This window comes from Nuphar pumila, chromosome 2 (genome assembly GCF_984573655.1).
Source record: "Nuphar pumila chromosome 2, dmNupPumi1.hap1.1, whole genome shotgun sequence".
Taxonomy (NCBI): Eukaryota; Viridiplantae; Streptophyta; class Magnoliopsida; order Nymphaeales; family Nymphaeaceae; genus Nuphar; species Nuphar pumila.
In genome coordinates this window covers 113,029,405-113,056,296 of record NC_143250.1, presented here as the reverse complement: position 1 = coordinate 113,056,296, position 26,892 = coordinate 113,029,405, and the positions used below count along the sequence as shown (strand labels likewise).

At 37.1% G+C, this 26,892-nt stretch overlaps 1 protein-coding gene across 2 annotated transcripts; it reads left to right on the top strand.

The window, feature by feature from the left end:
* The first annotated feature begins 986 nt into the window (after positions 1-986).
* Positions 987-22,458, top strand: LOC149846788 (protein TIC 22, chloroplastic-like). 2 transcript variants are annotated; one of them, XM_089998151.1, is made up of 9 exons: positions 987-1,169; positions 1,271-1,600; positions 1,733-1,795; positions 2,838-2,912; positions 9,129-9,179; positions 10,230-10,289; positions 10,422-10,493; positions 10,586-10,621; positions 22,285-22,458. In XM_089998151.1, the coding sequence occupies exons 1-9, from the start codon at positions 1,035-1,037 to the stop codon at positions 22,336-22,338; spliced, it is 876 nt and encodes a 291-aa protein (XP_089854277.1). In that variant the 5' UTR covers positions 987-1,034; the 3' UTR covers positions 22,339-22,458. The 2 variants fall into 2 exon arrangements, with proteins under 2 accessions (XP_089854277.1, XP_089854276.1); XM_089998150.1 differs by lacking the exon at positions 22,285-22,458 and adding an exon at positions 20,993-21,460.
* Positions 22,459-26,892: the final 4,434 nt, after the last annotated feature.

The following is a 26,892-nucleotide window of genomic DNA, read 5'->3' as shown; positions in this document are numbered from 1 at the left end:
GATTGAAATTATGGGTTATTGAGAGAATATCAAGTTTTCATGTAACTAATTAGGTAAACAATAATAATTAACAAATAACAAGTTTTCATGTAACTAATTAGATAAATAATAATAGTTATTCAAGTTACTATATAATAGTCATTTTTTAAAAATTTTATATTATTAAAAATTTAATAAATAACTCAGGTCCATTCCAAGCCCGGCCCACATATATAATGGGCCGGGTTTCGGCCCCGTACCTAACGAGCTCTGGCCTAAAATCATGACTCAATCGAAATCTAATTGGGCAATATCTGGTTAAGTCAGACTTGTTAATGTTTTTTCTTTTTTTGATAATTGAGGGGAAAACTCTGCATCACTGACTGCACATTGGCTGGCTTTTGGTTGGTAAAATCCTTGAAGTCCTCCCTGCCCACTGGGGAGTACTCTTAGCTTCGGCCTTGCGGCAAAGAACGCTACCCATGGGTTTCGAACTTGTGATCGTCCATCAACTTGGTGATATTCACAAGTTGCCCCTACAAGATGAAACTGAGCCCTTGTGGGCAGATTCAGTGATGTTTAGATCCGAGCTCAGTCCGACTTGTTTACATTCCTAGATGTGTTTTTAAAGGGATAACAAATCAACGACTCATATTGAACTAAAATTTTATGATTAAAAAAGATGATTTTTTCGTGGAACTAATTCAATCCAAAGCATTTTTGTTAGCAAATAAAAACGATAAAACACATCAACAAAGCGATTTCGAGATATAACTGGCTAGGAATCGCAACAAAATCACGATATTTTCATAACGTTACGAATGTTTTTTGGCAAAATATAGTTTCTGAAAATATCGTATCCTCATCAAAATATCGCCGATATTTTGTTCGGAACTCACAAAAGACCACTTAGGGCATCCTTTTTTAATTGAATTTCGCCCTCTCTCACCTTCATTTCCTACAAAACCCAAAGAAACTGAAATCCCAGAAAACCCAAAAAAGACGAAAAGAAGAACCAAAGAAAATCCCAAAATCCACATATCCAGCAGAGAGAGATGCAGAAAGCTTCGCTCCCTCTCTCGGCTATGGATTCCCCGAAAACCCCAAAGCCATCATCATCACCACCACCGCCATCATTGCCTCAGCTCCTCTCTTCACTCTCTGGCTTCTTCCAACTCTCCCTCTCCAGAGTAATCTTTCTCTCTCTCTGAATTCTTCTTTTCCGAATGGTTGTTGGTGTCTAGGGTTTTCTTTGATTCCTATTTTTCCGTCGTTTTTGGAAACACCGTAGTTTCGTGAGCAATGGATGCAATGCGGAGCCGAGGCGTCTTGCAGAATCGAAGAAGAGAAGAGGCGAATTGGGAGTTTGGTGACGAATCTGCCCGTTCTCCGGCGACCGCTGCGGCCGTTTGCCGCGCTCTCTCAGGATCAATTCGAGCCGAAGCACGTGTTTGATATCTCTCTGAGCACCGAGGACGTTGCGAGGACCCTCGCAGGGACCGCGGTCTACACGGTGAGCAACGCCAACAACGAATTTGTCCTCATTTCGGACCCTAAGGGGCAGAGATCCCTTGGGTTGCTGTGTTTTAGGCAGGAGGATGCAGAATCCCTTCTTGCTCAGGTAACCCATTTCTCCAATTCCTTCCTTTTTCTCGTTTTTTTCTTGTTTTCCTTTTCGGCTTTGGATACGCTATTGTCGTTTCCTTCATTCTCGTCACCACGATTATGTGAGAAAGAGTACTGGTATTTGCAGGTTCAATTGCGCCAACCGGTTTTAGGGAAGGGCGCAAGGGTGGTGCCCATCACACTTGATCAGGTAGGCCATCCTTTTCTTCAGATTTCTATGTAAAATTTGCAAGTTTGGAATGTATATTGATTAGTACTTGAACCAAAACATGTTGCCAACTTGCAATTGAGATCGAAGGATTTCGACTTTAAGCTTAAATAGTATGTATATTTGATTGTTGATGGTTGGAGCATAGGTACCAAAATAAGATCAGCAGAGTGGGAAGCCGACTGCTTCCCGAATGAGTAAGAAGCAGTTACGAACTGCAGTTCTTGTTACTAAGAATCCCAACTCACCATATTCAGGAATCCATGTTCCCGAGAGTGAAGAACCAGGACTGCAGATATAAGAATTGGGATTCTAGAAGCAAATTTTGCTTAAATTTGTTACATTTTTGTTCAATAAGTAGTGTTGTCCCTAGCTTATAATGTTTATTTAGATGTCTTAATGGACGTTGTTAAATAATGTGATCTTGATTGAGAAATTAAGTTATGCAATGTTGTATGGCTGTCCTAGATTAAGTGGATAGCATGTAATGAAATCTTGGATAGAGCTATCTTAGCTGAAAGAACTGGGTGAGCACATTCTTCGTGTTTCCTGGTTTGACAAGTTTTGGTGAAACATGTGATCTTGCTTGAAAATTTATTTATCTGATGTTGCTATCCTAGATTAAGTAGATAGCATGTAATGCAATCATCGCTTATTATTTTTACCACTATAGGCGATATATCAGTACATTTTTGTTTTTCTTTAAGAATTCTTTTCATTCTTCAAAGACAGGGGAAAAAGGAACTTCCCCCTAAATATGAGTCTCCCATCCACCACATGTAGAAGCCTTGAGAGGTTTATCTTCATTTTCTTAACATGCATTCTTCTTCCTCCTCCTCCTCTTCTTCCACATGCTTCTAGACTTATTAATTGTTTCTTGAATATGAAGACATCTTATGCTGCAACACATGATTTATTCATTGTTCAACCAACCTACTTAATCTATTTAATTATCCATCTATTTTATTTTTTTAATGATGCCATCTTAATCAATCTAAGATGCCTTTGTGCTTTGTCTTTGCAGGTCTATATGCTAAAGGTTGAAGGGATTGCATTCAGGTTTCTGCCTGATCCTACACAAATAAGAAATGCTTTGGAGGTTAGTTTTTGTACAGTTATTTAAAGGAGACTGATTCATCAATTTTACATTTGCTTTCTCTTTCATTTAATTAAATTAGGTAGTGTTTTCTCTTAAAAAAAGGAAGATAAGCAAATTTGTGTCTTCCACCTAAAGCTTGTCATCTTTATAAACTGGGTCGAGTCTGTGGATGCTCATTTCATTTGGGGTTGCTGATTGTGAAGCACGTGTGGATCATGTATATTTTTTAAGCCTATGAAATAGTGAAAACAATCCTCAAACAGAGGGTTTAGTTCAAGAAAGGAGGTCATTGCATTTATAGTAATAAAGTTGTTTTTTTACCTAGTGACAGATTTAGGTAAGACAAAGTGTCAGTTTTTTTTTCTTATTAACACTACAACAACAACAACAACAACTACGCCTTCATCCCAAAACAATTGGGGTCGGCGATATGAACCAAAAAAGAAAATCATTCTGGGTCATTATTAACACTGTAAAACGAAAAAACAATGTTGAAGGCAACATATTAGCATACTAAAATAATTTCTTAATGTTGGAGAATATGAGAAATTCTAAGCAAATTAACTTGATGTTTTTATTTTTTTAAATGTTTAATTGCAAAAAATTTCAATTCATTTTTTTTTGTGTTATTTGTACCATTACACTTGCTTTTTAATGTTACCTTTGAGAGAAACACAAAAAAAGATAATTACATGACTTCCAATTTTTCGTTTTAGGGAAAATGAAAATATCTTGAGATATGACACCTTATTATATATATGTCTGTATGTATGTATGTATCTAACTATGTATGTATATAATCCTCTTAACATCTTATGGTGAGATGGACACTTATATTTTTCAATGTCTTATCACATGTTTTGCAAATCAGACCCTACAAATGTGATCTCTATAGTTTATTTAGTGGAAACCATGTATTAGATTAGAGAAACTTTATGTTTATACATATATATATATATATATATATATATATATAAAGAAATCTGAAAAACAACTGTTCATATTGCTTTTGAGGTTTTCTCATTGAAATACTTCTATCCAAAGCATGTTTTGTACTACACAAGCATTGATAAACTCATTGGTAGGTTCAGATTGAGTAGAAACTACCGATACCATTGAAAGCTAAATTGTCCATACCCCGCCCATAGTGTAAGCCATAAGGTGTTAGGAGGGGCCAACTACCATGTGTGTGTGTGCATGTGTCTGCGTGCGTGCCCGTGTGTGTGTGTGTGTGTGTGTGTGTGTGTGTGTGTGTGTGTGTGTGTGTGTGTGCCCGCATATGTGTGACACACACGCAAACACACTGACACACACACATGTGTTGCACCTTTAGGTGAAAGTCACAATTGGAGCACAATCTCGTTGTTCAGCTAGATCAAGCCATGCACCAAGAGGCTCCACTTGGTAAGCTAGGGAATGACCAAATGGCTTGGTCAGCTTGTGCCTTAACTCTCAAAGCTTGAGGATCATGAACAAGGGAACTCCTGGGATGGAGCTCGACCCCTGGCTCTTCTCACCCAAGTAGCCCCAGAGATCAACCTTGCACCAAAGGCACAAGGGATGCACCCGGCAGCCGTTGAGGAACTTGGGTCAACTGTTATGGACAGTCAGAGGCCACCTCCACCTTAGGCAAGCCTGGGAAGAGTCTAAGAGGGCTCTCCTAGTCCGTCGAAGGTTGGGAAGGTGTGAACTTGGCCGAAGTTGGTTGTGGTTGCCGGTTGAGATGAACCGAGTTGCAGCAACTTTGGGTCAACTCCCAAGGTAAGATCACAGTTGTTGGGCCTTCTACAGAGATGGAAGAAGGTCCCTAGGGGTGGCACAATGGCCGAAGTTGCCTCTGGTCACCGAAAGGTTCTCCAGAAGTTTGGGTATCACGTGAGATGAAACCGGATCCAAGGATGGGCTCGGCTCACTTGCTTGAGCATGTAGGAGCTTCAAACTCCTTAAGAGTAGCTCCCACATGGTTGTGGTTGCCGGTTGAGATGAACCAAGTTGCAACAACTTTGGGTCAACTCTAATGGAGGTTGTTGAAGAGTGTGGAGATGGAATGAGTTGAAGTAGGAGTGAAGAGATCTAGGGTCTCCCCTAGCCAAAGGGCGAAGTCCCAAATGGAACCCAATTCACAAGTGGAATTATTACTCAGATCTTTGGAATTACATGAGATCTATGTAACACAGACTCTTTTAACAGGCGTCACACCCACACCTATGCAGGTGCGACACTTGGACACGACTTCCTTTGTGTCAGGTGAAGTCAACCACACTGAGGTCCATTTATGTTCAAAAGTAGATTCAGTTAACCTTAACTAAGTCCAATTTTATCTATATTATATATATAAATCATTGTCACTGGTATCGGCAATATATTGAAAATATTGTGATATTATCGGCTATTTCAAGGTAGCCAATAATATCGAGAATATATTGTGATATTTTTTAGAAAATTTATTTATTTTTTTAAAGTTTGCATTTCCTGCTTTTTTCTTTTTTTATATTTTAAAACCTTTAAAACATGTTTTTTTATATTTTAGAAAGAAAAATAGTGCAAAACTTATTGTTTTCTTAGCTTTTTTGTTGGTATTTATATTTTTTTTCCAATTTTTTGAACTCCCGAGATTTTTTCGAGATATTCGTGAGATTTATCAACTTTTGAAAACTTCTTCGAGAAATACCCTCATTGAGAAATTACCTTTAACGATACAGGTGACTATGTCACATGAGTACGGGTGCGACTACGGGGGTGTGACACTTTCAAAAAACTTGGGTGCGGGGGTGCGGCATATATATATATATATGATTTTTCCCTATAATCCAACATGAACCTCTGTAAAAAAAATCTGATTCTCGTTGCTTTAAAACCCAACGTGAACATCTATAAATAAAACTAAATTTGTCCCTAAAATCCAATGTGAACCTCTGTAAAAAAAAAAAATCTGATTCTCGTTGCTTTAAAATCCAACATGAACATCTATAAATAACACTAGATTTTCCCCTAAAATTAAACGTGAACCTCTGAAAAAAAAATCTGTTTCTCATTGCTTTAAAACCCAACGTGAACATCTATAAATAAAACTAGGTTTTTCAACACCTAAAATAACAGTTTTTTCATCAATCCAAATGAGAGAGAGAGAGAGAGAGAGAGAGAGAGAGCATACCAGACGCTGTCGCTTGAGGTCGTCGCCGGCGTTGGGGTAGGGAGACTGGTCGTTGCCGACATTGGGGTCGGGTTGTCGCACAGTCGAGGTCGGGATTAGGGAATTTTTTTTTGCCCTAATCCTCCTCTCAGCCCTTTTTTATCGGGCTTCATTTTTTTAAAAGTCCAAACATTGGACAGTTATGACCCTGGGTGCGTTGACCACACCAAGGGTCGGGTTGACCACACCATGTGCCGCACCCGCACCCGCGTCGCGTCACGACGACGCGGGTGCGGCACCTGGTTGGCCGAATCCATGTGACTTAGCTCTCATATTTTCCCCTTCTTTTTGAACCACCATCTTCTAATTCTCCATTCTTTTGCATCGTCTACCAATACCCACCCATTCTCACTTTCCCTTTCTTCTACCACCACCTCTTACCACCCAAAATTTCTTCTGGCCATGTTCATGCATATTTCATTTCCCTACTCCTTACGATCACCTATCAATCATCATTATTAACATTCTTTCACTGCCATCACCGCCATAATCTACCTCTTTCTATCATCTATCACCACCCACCTTTGCTCTTCCCCTTCTGTTCCATCCTTTCATGTAACACAAACTTGCTATTGACAAAGAAACTCCAATGACAAGTACAATTGGGAGAAAAACCTTCATAAGGGTGGCAGTCATTTCTTGTCTCATTGGGGGTTAGAAATTTGAACATATCAAGGGTAAAAACATCAATTTAAGATCTTGACCACAGTTGGTTGATAGAAACCCAAGTCAAACCATCATAAAGTTTGTTTTGATTAACTGACAAGTTTAGGTGTGTTTTTAACAATCTAAAAAGCTTAGGTGTGTTTTTTATTATTGCCCACCTTTTAGGTGCTATTTTAGAAATTTTGCAAAGAAAATCACTTGGCATTTAGCAAAAAATTTCCCAGGCTTTAGAAAGTAGCCAGTCATGGCCAACGGAATAGAAGGAAGAAGCAATGCGTCCGGTTAAAGCCACCAGCAGAGATGTCATGCTGTAATCTTATTCTAGCTTCTCTATCAGCACAAATGAGTTCTCCATGGGTGTGGAGGTTATGATGACATGGTGTCTATATAGTATTGGCTGGTTGGTAATGGGGGTTGCAAATATGGTGGAAGAGGTATTGATAAGTGGTGGTAATGGTGGAGGTTGAGAGGTGGCTAGCTGCTGATGGTAGCACAACTTTACAAGGAAAAAAAAAATCCAGAACTAACTCCAACGGCATTTCTTCTTACCAAGTAATGAAACCCACTTGTTTGGGAACTTGTGTTACTAGAAATGTTCCTTTTTTTATTATAAGCATTACCATCCTTTACACAAGCTAATTGCAAACGAATATATACAGAGATTAACCAGCAACACTAAATATCGAGCAAAAATATTTGCAAAGCGACTTTAAGAAGCACATACAAATATTAAAAAGACAATCAACTTCCCCTAAAGAAATTACAGTGAGAAAAACAATTCCTGAAACGAATTAACACAAGCTTATATGATTATATGATTTACTCTCACCAACTTAGCACCCCAAATTTCATCTGTCCAGTCACATACACACACATGCGCACATGTGTGCACACACACACACACACACGTGCTGCAAATCTACTTGGAGGTGCAACTATGTCGCTAACACCTAAGCTGCCTAAGGGCCTAAGCATGGGCTCGGTCCATTTTGGTTATGAGCTAAGGGCAAAAATGACTCTCAAAGTCAACAAGGTGACTAGGCACCGCCTAAGAAAGGTTGTGGACCACTTGGTGGGGCTGTATTGCCAATTAGGACAAGTGGTTAGGCTGAATTTCCACTTGGCACAAGTTGTTAGAGAGGAAGTTAGAGAAATGCCAAGTAAGCAAGGGCTGTTGGGACTTGGGAGGTTTGTGCCAAATAAACTGAAGTTGTTAGTGGTTTTGCCAAGTGGACATGAGTTTCTTAAATGTTATGCCAAGTAAGCACAATTGGTTGAGGCAGGTGGCCACATAAGCATAGTTTGTTGTGTAGGTTGCCACATAGGCTAACGTGGTTAAGGTAGCAAGGGGTTTATGAGTCTTTTCCTTATTTCATGAGGGTGTAAGGGGAAAATGGGTTCTTGGGTGCTATAAAAGCCCCATCTCACGTGAATTGTAGTATCTCATGCTATGTCACATAGGCGTGGGTGCGGATACGGTGATGCGGCACTTTAAAAAACCTTGAGTGCGGGGGTGCGGAGAGGATATATATATAATTTTTAACAGTTTTAAGTTAATACTATGTGTATGTGTGTGCATTTATGTATTTATATCATTGAGAGGTAGTAGGACGGTGGAAAGAATGGAATGGTGGTGGTTCAGAGAGAGAGAGAGAGAGAGAGAGAGAGAGAGAGAGAGAGAGAGAGAGAGAGAGAGAGATTTGTTAGAAGGGTGAAAATGCCATGAAAAGATAAATTTGACAGTGTTTGGATGGTCTAAGGCATTAGAGTTTTTCAGTTATCCAAGAAAATCTGTGTGTTTAAAATTTTGAAAAACATAAGTGTTTCTTTATTATTAGCCAAAAGTTAGGTGCTTTTTTAAAAATTTCCCTTTTCCCCCCTGCTCATTTAATCCTTTCTGGTTAGGTACTAACACCAAGTTAAAGAGAATAGGGTGAGAAAATTAAATCATGACCAAGGATATCCCAGTAAATGACATAATGTTGAATGTTTGTGTCACTTTAGATAACCATTAGTTATATATATCCAAAATCAATAACATTGGTGCCACAACTTTTACACAATCAAGGCAATCATATAATTGATGCTTGATCAATTTTTGTAATTGATCCTAACAAAAGTACTTCATTATATTTGACTCTGTTGGTCTGATAACAAGAATGTCTTTTTTTGAATTATTTATGTTAACTGCACTCCATTGAACACATTCTTTTGGGAAAGCATTTCTGCATGGACAGACATGAGGTTAGGGAAGAGTAACTGCATTTTTTATATAATATTAAATAGTGTACACATGTTGAATTGCTTGTTTTCCTGAAAAGAGTTTCTGTATAGCTCAAAATTTTCCTACTTTTCAGATGAAAGCTTCGGCAGCCATGAAAGCTTTTGATGGGGTCCCTGTTTTTCAGGTATGTTTTTTGCACTGCCTATGCAAGACCCATGTCGTTCAATCCATGGTTCTGTCAAAGTGGGTGTTTTCTTTTGTCTGCACTTTTTACAGGCATTATGTGGTTCCTGTTCATGATTCTTATCCTATGATGTATTTCCCCACTATGGCATGCAATGTAGCAGCAGTGCATGAGTCCATTATTACTGTTCTATTATGATTCTTAGAACCATAAAAAAGGTGGTCCTTTACAAGTTTAGAATACTGGACTTTGTGTGTGTGTGTGTGTTCTTTCTTTTGATTTGTTGAAAAAATCATCACATTTTTTGACTCCATGTAAGTGATATTTGATCAATCAGAATGGAAGTTAGAGAGGGTTGCTGTCCTTTATGGAAATTGGGGGCCAAAGAGAGTTCATTGACACATAATGATGAGAATTTAGATTCACAAGCTTGAAAAATTGCCAAAGTTGCCTATTTTTTGCAGGCACTGAATGACATTCAAAATGATCCGAGCATGTGTGTTTGTGTGTACACTTTGAACTGCGTGTTACTCCAGTTTTCAAAACAGGATGACATCCAGTACTTGTAACCACATTCCATAGCCTCTCTCTCCACACACACATACACAACCCTCCACGCTATGTCACATAGGTGCGGGTGTGGATGCGGCACTTTAAAAAAACTTGTGTGCGGAGGTGCGGGGAGTATATATATATATATATATATATATATATATATATATATATATATATATATATATATATATATATATATATATATGGACTTGATTAGGGTTAACTGAATCTACTTTTGGATAGAAATGAACCTCAGTGTGGTTGACTTCACCTAAAACAAAGGAAGCTGTGTCCAAGTGTCGCACCCGCCTGGGTGCGATGCGGGTGCGGTGCCCTGTTAGAAGAGTCCGTGTGACATAGCCTCCATGATATATATATATATATATATATATATATATATATATATTAGTTCTTCTTTCATAATACATAACTTTTTTTATTCAGTTCGTTCATATATTTTGTAATTAGTCACAGCTGTTTCTTTTGTTCATGCAGTCAGACCTTCTAGTTATAAAGAAGAAAAATAGGCGTTATTGCCCCATATACTTCCAAAAGGTTTGCTCAATCTCATTGCTCTCTCATTATGGCTGATGTGTGTTTCCTCTAATGGATATGGAAAATGAATGTGGTGAAGTTAATAAGAAAATCAGTATTGTATTGCCAATGACTTGATCACGATGCCTGTAGGAAGATATAGAGAGTGAGCTTTTAAAGGTCTCCAAGGCATCAAAAGGTTCAAATTTATCTCAGCATATCATGGTATTATGTGATCTTATCTATTTTTAAACCATTAATTCAGTTCTATTGTGGACCGTTTGATCAATATTATACATTGTTTATCTGTCCTGCAGGTTGGCAGTTTAGAAGACGTTTTAAAAAAAATGGAGGTGAGAATCATTTCTTGTAATGGTTGTGCCACTTCTGTAACCCAGTTGTCAAGATTTTGGTTTTTTCGATAGTCTCCTGTTACCAAAATTGTTCACCACATTTTAAGGTGTTCTGGAGTTCATGTCATCATCCTTGGGCAGAAAATTTAAAAATATAGAAGTGTAAACCGAGGTTGCCAGACTAGGAAGCGAAAGCGGGAAACGATACGGGAAGCAAAAGTGAGAAGCGATGCATTTTAAAATGGATAAGAAGAGGGAAGCGAGAAATAAAAAACAATATAAGAATTGAATGAGAATCGAAATGGAATGCAAATAAAAACTAAAATAAAAGTGTCTATTCTTAAATTTCATGATTTTTTATTATAAAAATTAAAATTTTAATAAAATCTAAAAATGATGACTGCCAATTTAGAGAAAGCACATGAAAGTGAGTGAGAAGTGTGATAGGAAACACATAAAAAACATGAAAAGTAGAGTGAGAGAACATATAAGAAGAATAAATGAAGCATGTGAAAAACATAGGAGAAGTGTGGGAAAATCGAGATTCTCGTCAAGTTTCGAAAGCGAGGAGTATCGGGCTTTCAAAGTGAGCTTCCGGGAAGTGAGCTTCCCATCTATCTAAGAAGCTTCTAGTAACTCTGGTGTAAACATATTTAGGTCGTGTTTGAATGCATATTTATTCCTTATGGGAAATAGATAAAAATGCTATTTATAAATTTTAAAAGAAATTAATATAAATAAAAACAAGTTTTTAGGCTATGTCACATAGGTGTGATTGCGGATACGGATGCGGCACTTTAAAAAAACTTGGGTGTGACGAGGGTATATGTATATATATAATTTTTAACAGGTTTAAGTTCACACTGTGTATGTGTGTGCAATGTGCATTTATGTATTTATATATATATATATATATATATATATATATATATATATATATATAATATAGATAAAACTGGACTTGGTTAGGGTTAAATGAATCTACTTTTGGACAGAAATGGATCTCAGTATGGTTGACTTCACCTGACACAAAGGAAGCCGTGTTCCAAGTATCACACCTGCATGGGTGCGGGTGCAGTGTTAAAAGAGTCTGTTACATAACTGTTAGGGCATTGCACATTTTTTTTTCAACTAAAGTCTGTTAGAATCCCTTCAATCCCCTGCTCCCTGGTGATGCCCTTCGTTGGACTTGGTTGTAGAGGAGGGGGACAGGCAGTTTGCATTGCCATCAATCTGAGCAGTGACAGCTAAACGGGCAATCCAGAATTACCTCTTCTTTGGGAAGGGGGGAACAGTGATCCTCTCCACATCCAACTGTCAGGTGTCCTCTGCTGCAACACAATAACACTTCCATTTGTCACAAACTCTTTCCTGGTAATATTATTCATGGAGAAGGTTAGAGGTGAGGGAGACGAGGAAGAAGACTACCTTGGAGAGAAAGAGGGTCTCAGGGCAACAGGTCAGGCAGCCCATGTGCTGGGCTTGGGCTGGAATGTTTACCCAGGGCTGGGCCATCTGGGTCCAGTCAATTTGTGTTGCCCACCCCTAGGGTTAGGGTGTGGGGTATATCAGAGCCAAGAATGCTCTGGAAGAGCTAGAGTTTCATATGGTGCTGGCAGGAATACCACTATGATGAGTTTGGGAGAGACAGGGAAGGCCCATAGAAAAATAAATAACAGTAAAAAGCTATGTCACATGGGTGCGGGTGCGACACGGGTGCGGCACAATTTTAAAAATTTTGGACATGGGAACTCGACTATATATATATATATATATATATATATATATATATATATATATATAATAATATATCCTGTGTGCATATATGTGGATATTGTCCTCTAAAGTTTGGCACCAGCATGAGTGTTTTTATAAACTTTGCAAATTGTACTTTTACCCTTGCAGAAAGGGGGGTCCGGGGGCTCCCCCCGGCACGGGTCCCGACTCGGCGTTGACCGAGTCCGGGCCGTGTCCGAAGCCACACCCGTGTCGGGGCGTGTCGACTCGGGTGCGGCGCCTCCCTAGCCGAGTCTGTGTGACATAGGTAAAAAGAATAAATCAACTTCCCTGTTTTTAAAAGGGAACTGTGTTTTCTTATTCTAACAAAATTTATAGTGAACAAATAAAAATTATGTATCCAATCAACTTAGAAATTGTTATACAGAGGCGGAGTTAGTAGATGTTATGTGTAGGAGAAAGATTGATATTTTATGTCTAAAGAGACCAAATGGGTAGGTGAGAAAGCAAAAGTGATAGAACCTTGGGGATATAAGATTTGGTATACATGAATAAATAGGAATAGGAATGGAGTAGGGATTGTTATGAGTCATGAGTTTATAGATAATGTAGTTGAGGTCCGTAGGAAGGGTGATGGAATTTTACTTAATTAAATTAGTATTAGGTACGAATATTATTAATATTATTAGTGTTTATGCACCTCAAGTAGGTTTAGATGATTCCATTAAGCGTCAATTTTGGGAAGATTTAGATGGAGTAGTACAAGGGATATCTTATGGAAAAAAGCTTTTCATCGGCGGTGACCTTAATAGACATGTAGGCATTAGTAGCGATGGATTTGAGAGTATCCATGGAGGCTATGGTATAGGAGAAAGAAACGAAAGTGGAGAAAGGATTTTAGATTTTGGTTTGTCCTATGATATGATCTTAGCAAACACTTGGTTTAGGAAGAGAGAGTCTCACCTAGTAACATTTAAAAGTGGGGTTAATACGAGTCAGATAAATTTTTTCCTACTTAGAAAGAGAGATAGGGGTTGTTGCATCGATTGTCAGGTTATACCGGGAGAAAGTGTAGCTACACAACATAGAGTCTTAATTTTAGATCTTAGAATTAGACAATGTCGCAAAAGGGATAGACATAGGATAGATCCTAGAATTAAGTGGTGAGCACTGAAAGGAACTAAACAAGCAGGTAGTTAAGGAAGTTGATTGGTGTCTCGAGGAGGATTCAGAATCAATGTGGAATAAGATAGCGGGTGGCATGAGAAAGGTGGCTAATGAGGTATTGGGTGAGTCTAAAGGCGGTGCACCGCTAGGTAAGGATACATCATGGTGGAACGAGGATGAAAAATTAGCTATTAAGGTTAAAAGAGAGTTTTATAGAAATCTAAGTAAGAGTCGTGATAATGAGAATTTGGAGAAGTATATGATAACAAAGAAGGAAGCTAAAAAAGTAGTTCGAAACGCGAGGGATAAGGTATATAAGGAGGTTTATGACAAGTTGGATACTAAAAAGGGCGAGAAGGATATTTATAGGCTTGCAAAGATGAGAGATAGGAAATCGATGGATCTGGGTATGGTAGATGTATCAAAAATGAAAAACAAAGGGTTTTAGTCAAAGATGAGGAGATTAAGGAGAGATGAAAAGATTATTTTGACAAGCTATTTAATGGAAGACATGCTCATGATCTTGGAGACTTCTCCATTCCTTTTCATGAGATGAATCGTGACTTCATGCGCAAGATTCAAAAGAAAGAAATTGCAGAGGCTTTGAAGAAAATGAAATCAAGAAGGGCAGTTGGCCCAGATGGTATACCTATCGAGGCTTGAAAATGTGTGGGAGAGAAAGGTTTAGAATGGTTGAAAAATATTTTTAACAAGATTTGGCAGACAAATAAGATGCCTAATGAGTGGAGGAAGAGTACTTTGGTGCCTCTATATAAGAATAAGGGTGATATACAAGATTGCACAAACTATCGTGGTATAAAACTCATGAGTCATACTATGAAACTTTGGAAGAGGGTGATTGAGTCTAGGTTGAGGAAGGTTGTCATGATATCGGAGAATCAATTTGGTTTTATGCCTGAAAGATCAAATATGGAAGCTATACATCTTCTTAGACAACTTATTGAGAGAAATAGAGAGAGGAACAAAGATTTGCATATGGTTTTTATTGATTTGGAGAAGGCATACGATAGAGTATCTAGGGACATTCTCTGGTGGACAATGATGAAGAAAGGTGTTTCTCTCAAGTACATTAGTATAATTAAAGATATGTATGAAGGATTAGTAACCAATGTCCGCACTTGTGGAGGGGTGACAACCAATTTTCCTATAACGGTTGGGTTACATCAAGGATCTGCTTTAAGCCCTTTTCTATTTTCTATAGTGATTGATGAGCTTACGAGATCAATTCAAAAAAATGTGCGGTGGTGTATGTTATTTGCTGATGATATTGTTTTGATTGATGAGTCTAGAGCTGGGGTTAATGCTAAGTTAGAATTATGGAGACTGACATTGGAAGCAAGAGGTTTTAAGTTGAGTAAGAGTAAGACAGAATATATGGAATGTTGGTTTAGTAAGCAACGAAGTAGTGATGGGAGTGTAGTGAAGCTTGGTGAGCAAGAAATACCGGTGGATGATTGTTTCAAATATTTGGGATCTATCATTCAAAAGTATGGAGAAATTGATGGAGATGTAAATCATAGGATAAAGGTTGGGTGGATGAAATGGAAAAGTGCAACTGGAGTATTGTGCGATCGTAGAATGCCATTGCGGTTGAAGGGAAAGTTTTATAGGACGACTATTAGGCACGCTTTACTATATGGTACAGAATGTTGGGCTGCCAAGAGACATCATATTAAAAAAATGAGTGTAGCTGAGATGCGTATGCTTAAATGGATGTGTGGAAATACAATAAAGATTCAGAATGAGGAGATACGTAAGAAGGTAGGCGTTGCACCCATTGAAAATAAGATGAGAGAGAATCGTTTACGGTGGTTTGGACATATTCGGCGAAGGCCTAATGATGCTCCAGTTAGAAGGATTGTGAAATGGGAAAATATATTAGTTAAAAGAGGTCAGGGTAGGCCTAGGAAGACATGGATGGAGATGATAGGAAAGGATATGAATGCTTTGAACCTCACCGAGGACATGACATTGGATAGAAATGATTGGAGGAGAAGGATTCATGTGGAAGACCCCAGAATGATTTTCTTTTTTGGTTCATATCGCCGACCCTAATTGTTTTGGGATGAAGGCGTAGTTGTTGTTGTATCCAATCAACCTAGAAATTGTTAAAAACAAGCATAAACCAAATAACTTATTTATGGATACATCCAAATGCTACCTTAATGTTAGAAATATAAAAAATAAGTGCTAAAATACAGAAAATGCATGTTTAAATATTGTCTGTAGATACATGTGTGTTTGCATTGCAAATATGCATGCATGTGTATTCTAAAACAAAACAGATCTGTGTTAGAGAAACAGAGGTATAGTAATCCAGAATCATGTTTTTCACATCAAACATGTTCTGAAGGATGGTAGTAGTGTATACCCAAAAGGACATCAAGGTCTTGGTTCATAGATTTTCTCAAGATCCTGTGATTGAAAATCATAATCACAGCACTTTTCTCAAGGTTAGTGAAACATGAGAAAAGTACAAGTTGTGATTGTAATTGCCATCTGTAATTATTTTTGCCTTGAATAAGATTGACCTTCTGACCAACAATCACGGTTTCTCCTTTCTCAGCTGTGAATGTTCATCCCCACTTGTGACCAAAGCAAACATGCCATTAAGGAATCTACTGTGAAATTTTCCAATCCCTGCAAATGCACAAAGAAATGGTCACTTCTTTCCTTTGTTAACAGACAAATACAATCAGACATGGGCATGAAGTGCCCTGACACAATGAGGCTTAAAATACTAGGCAGGCTATCATATAAATGGGTACAACATGTTTCAACATTGAACTCCAAAGGGAGAGGGTGTCAAATTAGTAGTGAATGTATGAGACTGAAATTCAAATAAATTATTAGTACTTTGTTCAAAAGGAAACCTTAAAGATTGGAAAGAATACTTGAACGTCAAAGGAACTGAAAACTGAATGCCTAGAAGTGTTTCTAAGTGTTGGACATGGATAGATGAAGTGTCCTACTCAACATAGCTCCCTTTGCATGGTTTGTTGTCACCATTTCCCTGATCAAAGCCACAAAAACCCTTAAAGTAGCAACCTGTTGGGCCAACTCTCCAAGCATGTTCTTAAGTTCGGTTATCAAATAATTTGTTCCTTCATATATATATATATATAGGGTAATACATCTATGCTGAACGAAACATGCTAAATGGGTTTTTCAGGTTTTTTCATTTTATTTTTAAATTCTGACCGTACAGATGTGATCTATGTACTTGATTTTATAGGGATCAGCTCTTGAAGTATTCAATTCCGACACATGGATGGGTTTTTATAAGGTTCGAAAAATCAACGGTCCAAAATCAATGGATCAGCACCTATCCTTTTTCCATATATATATATATATATATATATATATATATATATATATATATATATATATATATATATATATATATATATATATATATATATATATGGTTCCTTTTAACCGTCCGTACGGTGCGGACAATGTTGATTTTTGATGTTTGAAGCTATGTTTGGCAAATCTGACCCCACATGTGTTCAGCATGATCCTTTGCTAGGAATCAACTGTTGGATCATGTTTTTTCGATGTAAAGAATATGCTTTTATCACTTTAAATTTATAAAAATTCTTTACTGTCAATTTTTGAAATCTTATAAAAACATGCCCACATGTCATAAATCATAGACTTATAATAGGATGATCCAAAAGCCCAATCCTACTAAACAGACTATGTAGACAACATCTATAAGGCCAGATTCCTCAAAAAGTTTAAAATTTGAAAAATTAAGACTGTCTTCACTCTCATACTGTTAGGAGGATCCAACAACTCTCTCTCTCTCTCTCTTTGTATATATATATACACCATCCAACCAAACAAATGTACAAACCGTCCAAACCATTTTCGAAAATCAATTTTAGATGTATTTTTTGGCAACTATGCAATCTCCATGATAAAAAAAGTAAGAACCGGCTCTTATAGCAAATTTTTTTATGTGTACATAGTATTTTATAATGTGCTAAAAATCTAAACCGTTTGAAATTTTTGAAGTTTTATAGATCATAAAAATCCAATCTATACATCAAAATAATTTGCAGTAAGAGTTTGTTCTTAGGTTTTTTTATCGGGAAGATCACATCTGTACAGTCGGATTTGCCAAAAAGACACTTTTAACTATGATTTTTTAAAGTGGTTTGGACGGTTTGTACCTTCCTTTAGTTGAGCGGTCTCTTTTATATATTTTTTTATATTTGCTACAATCATTTGTATGTATAATCTAGTTGGGATCTCATGATACAACTTGTTTTGACTCAATCTAATTCATGGGTGTGTTAGAATCGACCCTTGTATTGGGTTTAAAAATTAGGGTTTTATGAATCTATAATTTTTGAAGCATTTGTGGCCATCGATTTTAGATCACCAGAAAAACCCACTCACACGTTGGAATCTAGCAACTCAAATGTTGATCCTCACAATCAGACCATGTAGATCATATCTACAAGATTAGATTTACCCCAAAACTATGTAACACAGACTCTTCTAATAGAGCACCGCACCCGCGTCGCACCTGCACCCATGCGGGTGTGACACTTGGACACGACTTCCTGTGTCAGGTGAAGTCAACCACACTGAGGTGCATTTATGTCTAAAAGTAGATTCAGTTAAACCTAACCAAGTCCAATTATATATATATATATATATAGTGTTAACTTAAAACTGTTAAAAATTATATGTACCCTCCTCGCAGCCCCGCACCCAAGTTTTTTTAAAGTGCCGCATCTGCACCCGCACCTATGTGACAACCCAAAAATAAAAAAATTCAAAGAACAAAAGTATTTTTTAATGAAGGACGCTGGGGGTTACCCCGATTTTCTATTAATAATGTAAAGCAATTAAGTACAATCTCCCATCAAGGGTAGCCAATCCGGTGACTTATACTTCCAAAACAAAAAGTCACACTTGCGTATCATAAAAAGAATATGGCCCATTGCCAATAATGACCCCTTACAGAGAACTTTATCAAACTGAAAATCTCTAGTCAGGGAAATAGCGGCAGCATTCACATCACAACCCTCTCTTGCCACTAAAATAGAGCAACACCACTTGAAAGAATTGGAGACAAGGTCCATTTTCTGGCCTCTCTGAAGATCAGAGAAAACATGGCAGCAGTTAGCTTCAATGGGCTGTCGATTCTTAGCTCTCTTGCAACCCCCAATAAATATATTGTAGCAGACATTTTCCATATATATATCATAGTCACAAATATCGGCAATATTTTCAAAATATCGTGATATTATCATTGTATTTTCAACAAACGATATTATAGGTAAAATATTGTGATATTTTGAAAATATCGCCAATTTGATAATATCGTGATATTATCATAAGAATATCATGATATTCTCGTGATATTATCAATTATTCGTACTGTTTTATTTATTTCTACATCTTAAATGTGTTTTCTTCTTTATTTTGCATTTTTTGCTTATTTATTTTATTATATATGTATTTTATTACCTAAACATGATATTTTCTTACTTATTTTTGTTATTTTTATATATTTTATATTTTTTTAAGCCCTGAGATTTATCACCAAACCTATAATATCATGAGAAATAGCCTCGCCGAGATATAGCCGATACCAAAATTTGTGAATATATATATATATATATATATGGGTTCCTCCTACCATCCATGGTGTAGACAATGCTGATTTTAATGTTCTAAGTCATGTTATGCAAATCAGACTTCATAGATGTGTTCAACATGTTTTATTTGCTAGGAATAAGCTGTGTTGGATCGTGTTTTTCTAATAAAAAGAATACAACTTTATGAGTTTCCTTTATAAAAATTTTGGGTTGTTGATTTTTGAAACCTTATAAAAACCTGCTCACACGTCATAATTGGATTATTCAAAAATTGATTCCTGCTAAATAAACCATTTAGATCACATCCATAAAGTTAGATTAGAAAAGAACAAAAAAAAGAACCAAAAGATAAAAAAAATTAGAAAATCAGAACCATCCTTGTCCTCCTACTTGGGTAGGAGGAACCAATCACTCACTCTCTCTCTCTCTCTCTCTCTCTCTCTATATATATATATATATATATATATATATATATATATATATATATATATAACATTCGGTAATGTCTCCATTACATTCATGCTATTAGATTTTTGGGCTTTTTTTCTAAATTCTGACCGTAGAGAGGTGATCTTTATACTTGTTTTTATAGGAATCAGTTCTTGGAGAATTTGATTTCAATGCATGGATAGGCTTTTATAATGTTTCAAAAATCAACAATCTACAATTTTCATAAAATTTTGAGGTTTTAAATACCATTTTTTTCATCCAAAATGCATGACCCAAGTGTTGATTTCTAGTAAATCAATTATGCTGAACACATCTATGGAGTTGGAATTGCAAAAGAAAAAACACTGGAACTCTAATAGCATGTTTCATTTAACTCTATGCCCATTTAGCGTGGGTTATTGCCTTGTCCCAGGAATGGACTTACGCTTTCCCCCGCCCTGCCCCATCCCCATCCCCAATCCTTCTAAGGATGGCAATGGACCGAGGGAAAACGGGGCCCTGCCTCGCCCCGTTTGGACCGGGGATGAAGGTTAAAATCCAAACCTGTGCGGGAATGGATGCGGGGATGGAGGTCCGGATTTTGAGATGGGGCGGGGGTGGAGACCTTGTCCCCCGCCCCCGGTCCACTGCCATCCCTATCTATGATGTTGGATTGTGTCGAAACAACTCGCATCACGAGATTCAAACTAGATTGTGGGTACAATCAATTGTACCAAATATAAACCCATGAATATATATATATGAAGTACCCAAGTTGGAACTCATTGTGGGAGGTTGTTTTGACCAAATATTACCCCATGAATGTGTTCAGTATGGTCAAAATAGTTGAAATTGACTCTTGGATCATATTTTTGTCATAAAAATATGATTTTATAAGGGTTGAAAATTTAGTACATTTTAGGCCGTTGATTTTTCAACCCCTGCAAAATCTTACATACGCGTTAGAATAACATGATCCAATCACCCATTTTTACTAATGTAAACATGTAGAGCACATCTGGAGGGTCAGATGTGCAGGAAACATAAAAATTTTAAAATATTGCAGTTTTTTACTAGGTTCCCTTCTCTTTTCTTTTCTTTTTAAGTGTAGCAAGTGAACGAAGCAGGTTGTCTGTGGGCTGGTTTTTGTGATGAATTGGCTTGAAAGACCTACTGTAGGCTGCTCAAAGGCATGAAGCTAAATTCTGAGGTCATAGGTCTTTGTCAACTAGACCTGCAGATTAGCATTTTCATTTATTTTTTTTGGTGCAGGCTATTTCTTTTTTAAACTCAAGATCATGCTATTTTTTCAGGGAAACATGTGTTGTCATGTTGAGTTCTTTTTGCAAATTGGCTTTGTGATTGCAAGCTGTTGACTGGTCTATTTCCTCTTCAGATTAATAGTAAGAATTCTGGCTGGGAAGATCTGATCTTCATTCCCCCTGGTAAAAGCTACTCCCAGCATATAAAAGTAGAAGCTTGATGTGATGGTTGATCTTGGATCTGGTTAAGAGTAGAGGAGGATAAAAATGAGATGGAAGTTTTTGGTGTTTTCCGAGCAGGAGGATCTCTTTTTTTTTTTTTGTTTTTTTTATGACAATATAAAGCAAGCAGGAGGATCATTGTAGCGCTGTACAAGAGGAAGAAGAAACTAGTGATTGGCACCATGAAGGAATGAGTTTCTTGACACGAAAGTTGTTACTTTAGCGATGGGTACTGTATAAAGGCTCATAGAAGATGGTAGATGTCAGCATTAAAAGATTAGAAGTAATGCCAGATCTTTTTCTTCAAGGTCAAGAATGCATACATGTACAGAGAAGCCTTGTCAGGCTTACAGGATGTTATAATATAACTCTTTCCTTTTTGGGCCTCTTTGTTACAATTATCCATGTTACATGTTATCCACAGCAATTTCTTCAAAATCTCAAGTGATGGATATTTCTATTGTTTTTCAGGATTTATTTGCATGTCTCTACTGCCACTTATTTCATACAAAACAATCATCTGTTGCTTATCCACATCTGGAAAGCCACTTTTATTTGGATTAGTGTTCTCCTTTTGCAATAGTTTTTGTTTTTTTCTCCCCATTTTTTCCTTTTTGCAGTATTTCTAAACTGTTTGACTGAGTGATTAGCTCTCTTAGTTTTCTATGCCTCTAGCAAGCGCATCAGCACAAGCCATAATTGTGGCAATAGTGCCACTGATCTTACAATTCAGTATCTAAATTGAGAGTAATGGGTATGTGCTAAATGAAATGTGCTAAATGAGTTTTTCAGGGGTTTTCATTTTATTTTTAAATTCTGTCCATACATATGTTATCTATGTACTTGATTTTATAGGGATCAGCTCTTGTAGTGTTGGATTCATGGGTGGGTTTTTATAACATTCGAGAAATCAACGGTCCAAAATCTTTGTAAAATTTCGAGACTCCAAATATCATGTTCTTCATTGAAAATACATGATCCAGGTGTGGATTCTTCGTAAATCGACCATGCTCAACACATTTATGGGGTTGGAACTCCAAAAACACACTGGAAGAGCACAAAAAAACCATTTAGCACGTTTCATTTTTCATATTTCATTTAGCATGTACCCATTTCTCTCTAAATTGGTTATAATTTATTATGCCAAGAATGCTATGTAATCTTTTCTTTATTAATAATTAATGTGCATCTACATCACAAGCAGGTGGGGAGAAATAAGCAGCTTCTTGGTTACAGTACAACTAGAATGGCTGACTAGGGGCAAGTCTGATAACCAAGGTTGTTTTAATGCCAAGGATTTCGTCTATCAGACTGACGTGATAAGAGTTGCGAATCAGATGCTTTAAAGAGTGAAACAAGTCCATTTGCCATCTTAGCAAAGTCAGAGTAGGAGATAGATAAGAAGCAAGAGTCATGGCACCAGTTATTTGGTAACTACAAGGTAATGACTGACAGAGCTAGGCATGGGGTTGTGAAGTTTGGCATGGAATGGATGTGCCAATACATTGGTGACATGGGAAGGGTGGCTGCCCTAGTCTTGACAGGCTTTACATATACATTTGTAACCTGAGCTAACTCTTCATTACATTTTATCTTTGTGAAATCATGTGTTTACTCAAAAGTCCATGTATGCTCTTTAAGAGTCGGTTCCTCGGATTGATAGGCCGGCCCGTTGTCAGATGCTCTGCCCATGGCTCCTTCCATTAAATTACAGGCTGGTCTTAAGCCTGGTTCAGGCCAGATGGAGGTCAAAAATCTTGGCGCATACCGGGCCAGACCAGCCCATGGGCTGCCCAACCCATTGCCCACCCTTAATTTTTATGAAAAGAGGGAAAAACTAGAGTCTACACCAGCCAGCGTGAACTTTTCCCTTCTTTTACATTTGCAATTTTTTCACCAGTGGTGGGAAAACTGATCTTTTCTGTCATAGCGTGGTGTTTTCTTGTGAAAAAACTCTGAAGCAAACAGGCCCTAAAGAAAAGTCAGGGTGTTGAAAGGATTAGAATGCACGTTCCATTCATGAAAATCCAACGATAAAAAAGAAGTCAAGATTATATTGTGATATAATAAATGATCATTCAATAATTACTATAGTCCAACAGAGCTCTGTTCATGAGTCACACTTGGATACGAAAAATATTCTCAAAACAAACAGGTCAAACATGCTGAGTTCAGTTGACATGTGGATGTGGTTCGTGGTTGGGTTCAGTTGTTGGGTCAATAATATCCGAACACAAACCAGACCTGTAGAATTTGAGGATTGGCTAGTATATTCTTTTTTACTTTAAAATTATATAAAAATAGATGTTCATTTTTTACTTTAATTTGTACATAAAATGTTTGAGTAAGGTCACTCTGGTCAGGTATCAGACAAGATTCACAACACAAGCGTCACCTGAAGATTTTGAGGCTGGTACTTCTATGTCCATACCCAGAAATTCAGATTTGGGTCAGGTCGGGATGCCTGATACAGAGTCTTTCCATTGACAGCCCTAAATTGCCCAGCCTGCATGAACTGAGTTTGATGTTTACACACACATGTTTATCTAATATTGAAGGCATATCAGTATTAGTTTGCATTCAACTGATTAAAATGACTAAAATAATTTTAAAAACATTGGTATTCTTGAAATGCATGACTATTTTTTGGAAAAGTGAGTCTTATTTTTTAAGTGAGAACATCTTTAAAAATAAAAAATTAAACATAATTTTGAAAAAGTAAAATTATGCACATTGCCCAAAAGTAGTCATGTTTTTAAAAAAATATGCAACTAAGCTAATATGATGTGCATGTGTGTCTGTTAAAAACTGAAACTTTAAAAGAGCAAATTAGAACAAATGAACTAAAAATTAGTACAACAAAAACAAAATATGAGGTACCAAGTTTACTGCTGCCACTAATAAGTTAAACTCCAGTTTTATAAATAAGTTAAACTCCATTTTGGAGTTGAAATCCTATTAGTTCCAACTTTGGAGTAATATATTTTTATTATAAATGAGTCAACTTGAGCTTGTCATGATCTCAGGCTTGGCTCAGCTCATCACAAGCACATGGTGAGCCACCTCGAGCACAGATTGTTTGCCAGCGCTAATATTCCAGTAAAAAAATTCCATCCTTTGACATAGGATACAAAAGATCCTATGTGGGTCATACCCGTCCAGCCAGCTGATGCATTTGGAAGGTTAGGATCAGTCCACATCCAGATCTTACCCATTGATTGGACAGCTATGATTGGATGGAATCCATCTTATGTCAAATGATGAGATCTGTACTCTCTCTGTCCTGATGTCCAACCCTACTACCCACCAAGGAAAGAGCTTAATGCTTGTTAAATCTAAGTCACCAACATCTCTCTCTCTCTCTCTCAGAACGTCCGACTCGCTAGTATTTATCCTTGATAGAAAATTTTGCGGAAGAATCAACCCCCAATTATGGATTCTCTTCAGCCGTGGACCATCTTCAATGCCATTATCACTAGGATGAAGATAGAGGACGTATTCCTCCAGCATGATGGTGGACTTAAATGTTAATAGCAGTTGAGGAATTAGGTTACTTGTAGTGAGGTCCCTAGTATTTAAAGGACTTTACTATTAAAAAACTTTTGTCAAGAAGGGACTAAATAATTTTCTAATCTTGCAACTACTCTTTAGACCTACCGTGCGAACTGCAATTTTCCTGGATTTTTTTTTTTAATCTCACATTTAACCGTACATGATTGGTTGTATAAGGACCAGCCCTAATCATCCGATTATGATGCATAAACAAGATTGTTTAAGTCTTTAAGATCAACGACTGGTAATCTTTATAAATATTCAAATATTCAAAAATCATATTTTTTCATCGATAATCCACAATTCAACAGTTTGTTCCAAGCAAATTCACCATGCCGTATATACATCTTCATGGCTGGATTTGCAAAATTGTGTTGGAAATGCTCAGTTCACAGAGTGGTTCTCATATTCTAGCGACTCATCTTAAATAAATTACTCAAACTTGACCCACAGAAACCTGACCAGGGTGCTCCTTGGTTCAAAACAAAACAGACCCAGACACCATTGACCCAACCCATGTATATGAGCTGAGCTTTCACATTCCCACTTTCTTTCTTAAAGATTCCCTGACATAATACCTACCAGTTTATTATTCCTCAAACTTTGAATCAGTAATGCTAGGAAGCATCCGTACTGATGAATGATATAAGAAGTTGATTACAAGATCATATTTTGGTTATGAGAAAAGGATATGATGGTTGGAATCAAGGTGGTTGAACAATAAAATATCATCAAGCCAAAGTTACCAAAGCAAAAAAAAAAAATCAAAATTAGTCACAAGTGACAGAGACTACCTTGAAAGGTATGGTTGTGAATGGGTATGATTAGTGCATGCCCACATACTACTACTCTTAGAGTGACAAAGCTGCCCCTTTTTTTCATTTTATTTCATGGCAAAACTGGTGTTGGGTTTGGGAAACCTTTTGTGCTGGAAAGTCATGCAGAGCTATGTTTTTTTTGGGTAATCCAAGGAAACTTCCTCCCTCTTCCAATCAATGACTACACATTGGCTGGCCTCCATTTGGTAAAGCCCTTGAGGTTCACCCTGCCCTCCAGAGATTTTACCCAGCTTCGACCTTGCTGCAAGGGATGCCATGCATAGGTTTTGAATTTGTAACGTCCCGTCAACTTTGGTGACATTCACAAGCCGCTCCTACCAGATGAGCAGAGCCCTTGTAGGTCCTGCAGAGCTATGGTTGCCATGGGCAACAGCGTAGAACTCTGAAAGACTGAAACTATCCTCCTCACTTATAAAGAACCCTACTGCTTTAGCTTTGCAACGAAGAATGCACACCTCGAGTATCAAACTCGTAACATAGCCTACCAAGGGAACTTGCAAAGATGGGATAGTTCACAAGTCAACACTTCCGACTCTGGCATTTTGTATGAGGGTAGATCAGGTGCAGTGTGATTGCACACTTTTGATGTGCTGCTTAACCAGATCACCCATCATCTGCTGTTAGGCCCTACCACTGACAGGCTGCATTCCAAAGATGGTGAGTGATCAGGTGCGGAAGCACACAAGTGTGCAATCACATTGCATTTGATCATCTCTCCATTTTGCATAGACCAATTCAACAGATCACTCGTGTGACCTAAAATTTTATACAGCAAACGATTCTCTCTCGCTCTATATATATATATATATGTACATATATAGATATATATAGGATCAATATTGGCTACTAATAAGGCACAAAACTAATGAATAAAAATCACTCTTTTCTTCAAAAATTTCTATTTTTTTGTAAATCAAAAGTTACGGATGTGATTTACATGGTTTCTTTAGTAGGAAACTTGTTTTGAATCATGTGATTATGACAAGTAATTAGGTTTTTAAAGGGGTCCAAAAATCAATGACCCACAAAGTACAAAAAATTCATAACTCAAAAGATCAATTTTTACATCAGAAAAGCACGATCCAAAGCTTGATCCTTAGCAAACAAATAACGTTGAACACATCTATGTGGTTAGATTGAGTTGATACAACTCGCACCTATGATTTCTAGTTCATTAGTTTCGTACCTTCATTAGCACCCAATATATATATATATATATATATATATATATATATATATATATATATATATATATATATTGGTATATATATATATATATATATATATATATATATAGTAGCTCCTAAAGCATCCAAAATGATTTCAAAGGACAAATTTTCAGTGTTTGCTCCATCCAAATTCATAAAGGCATTCTCTGAAACTTAGTAGAAACCATATGTATGAGAACACGCAAAACACAA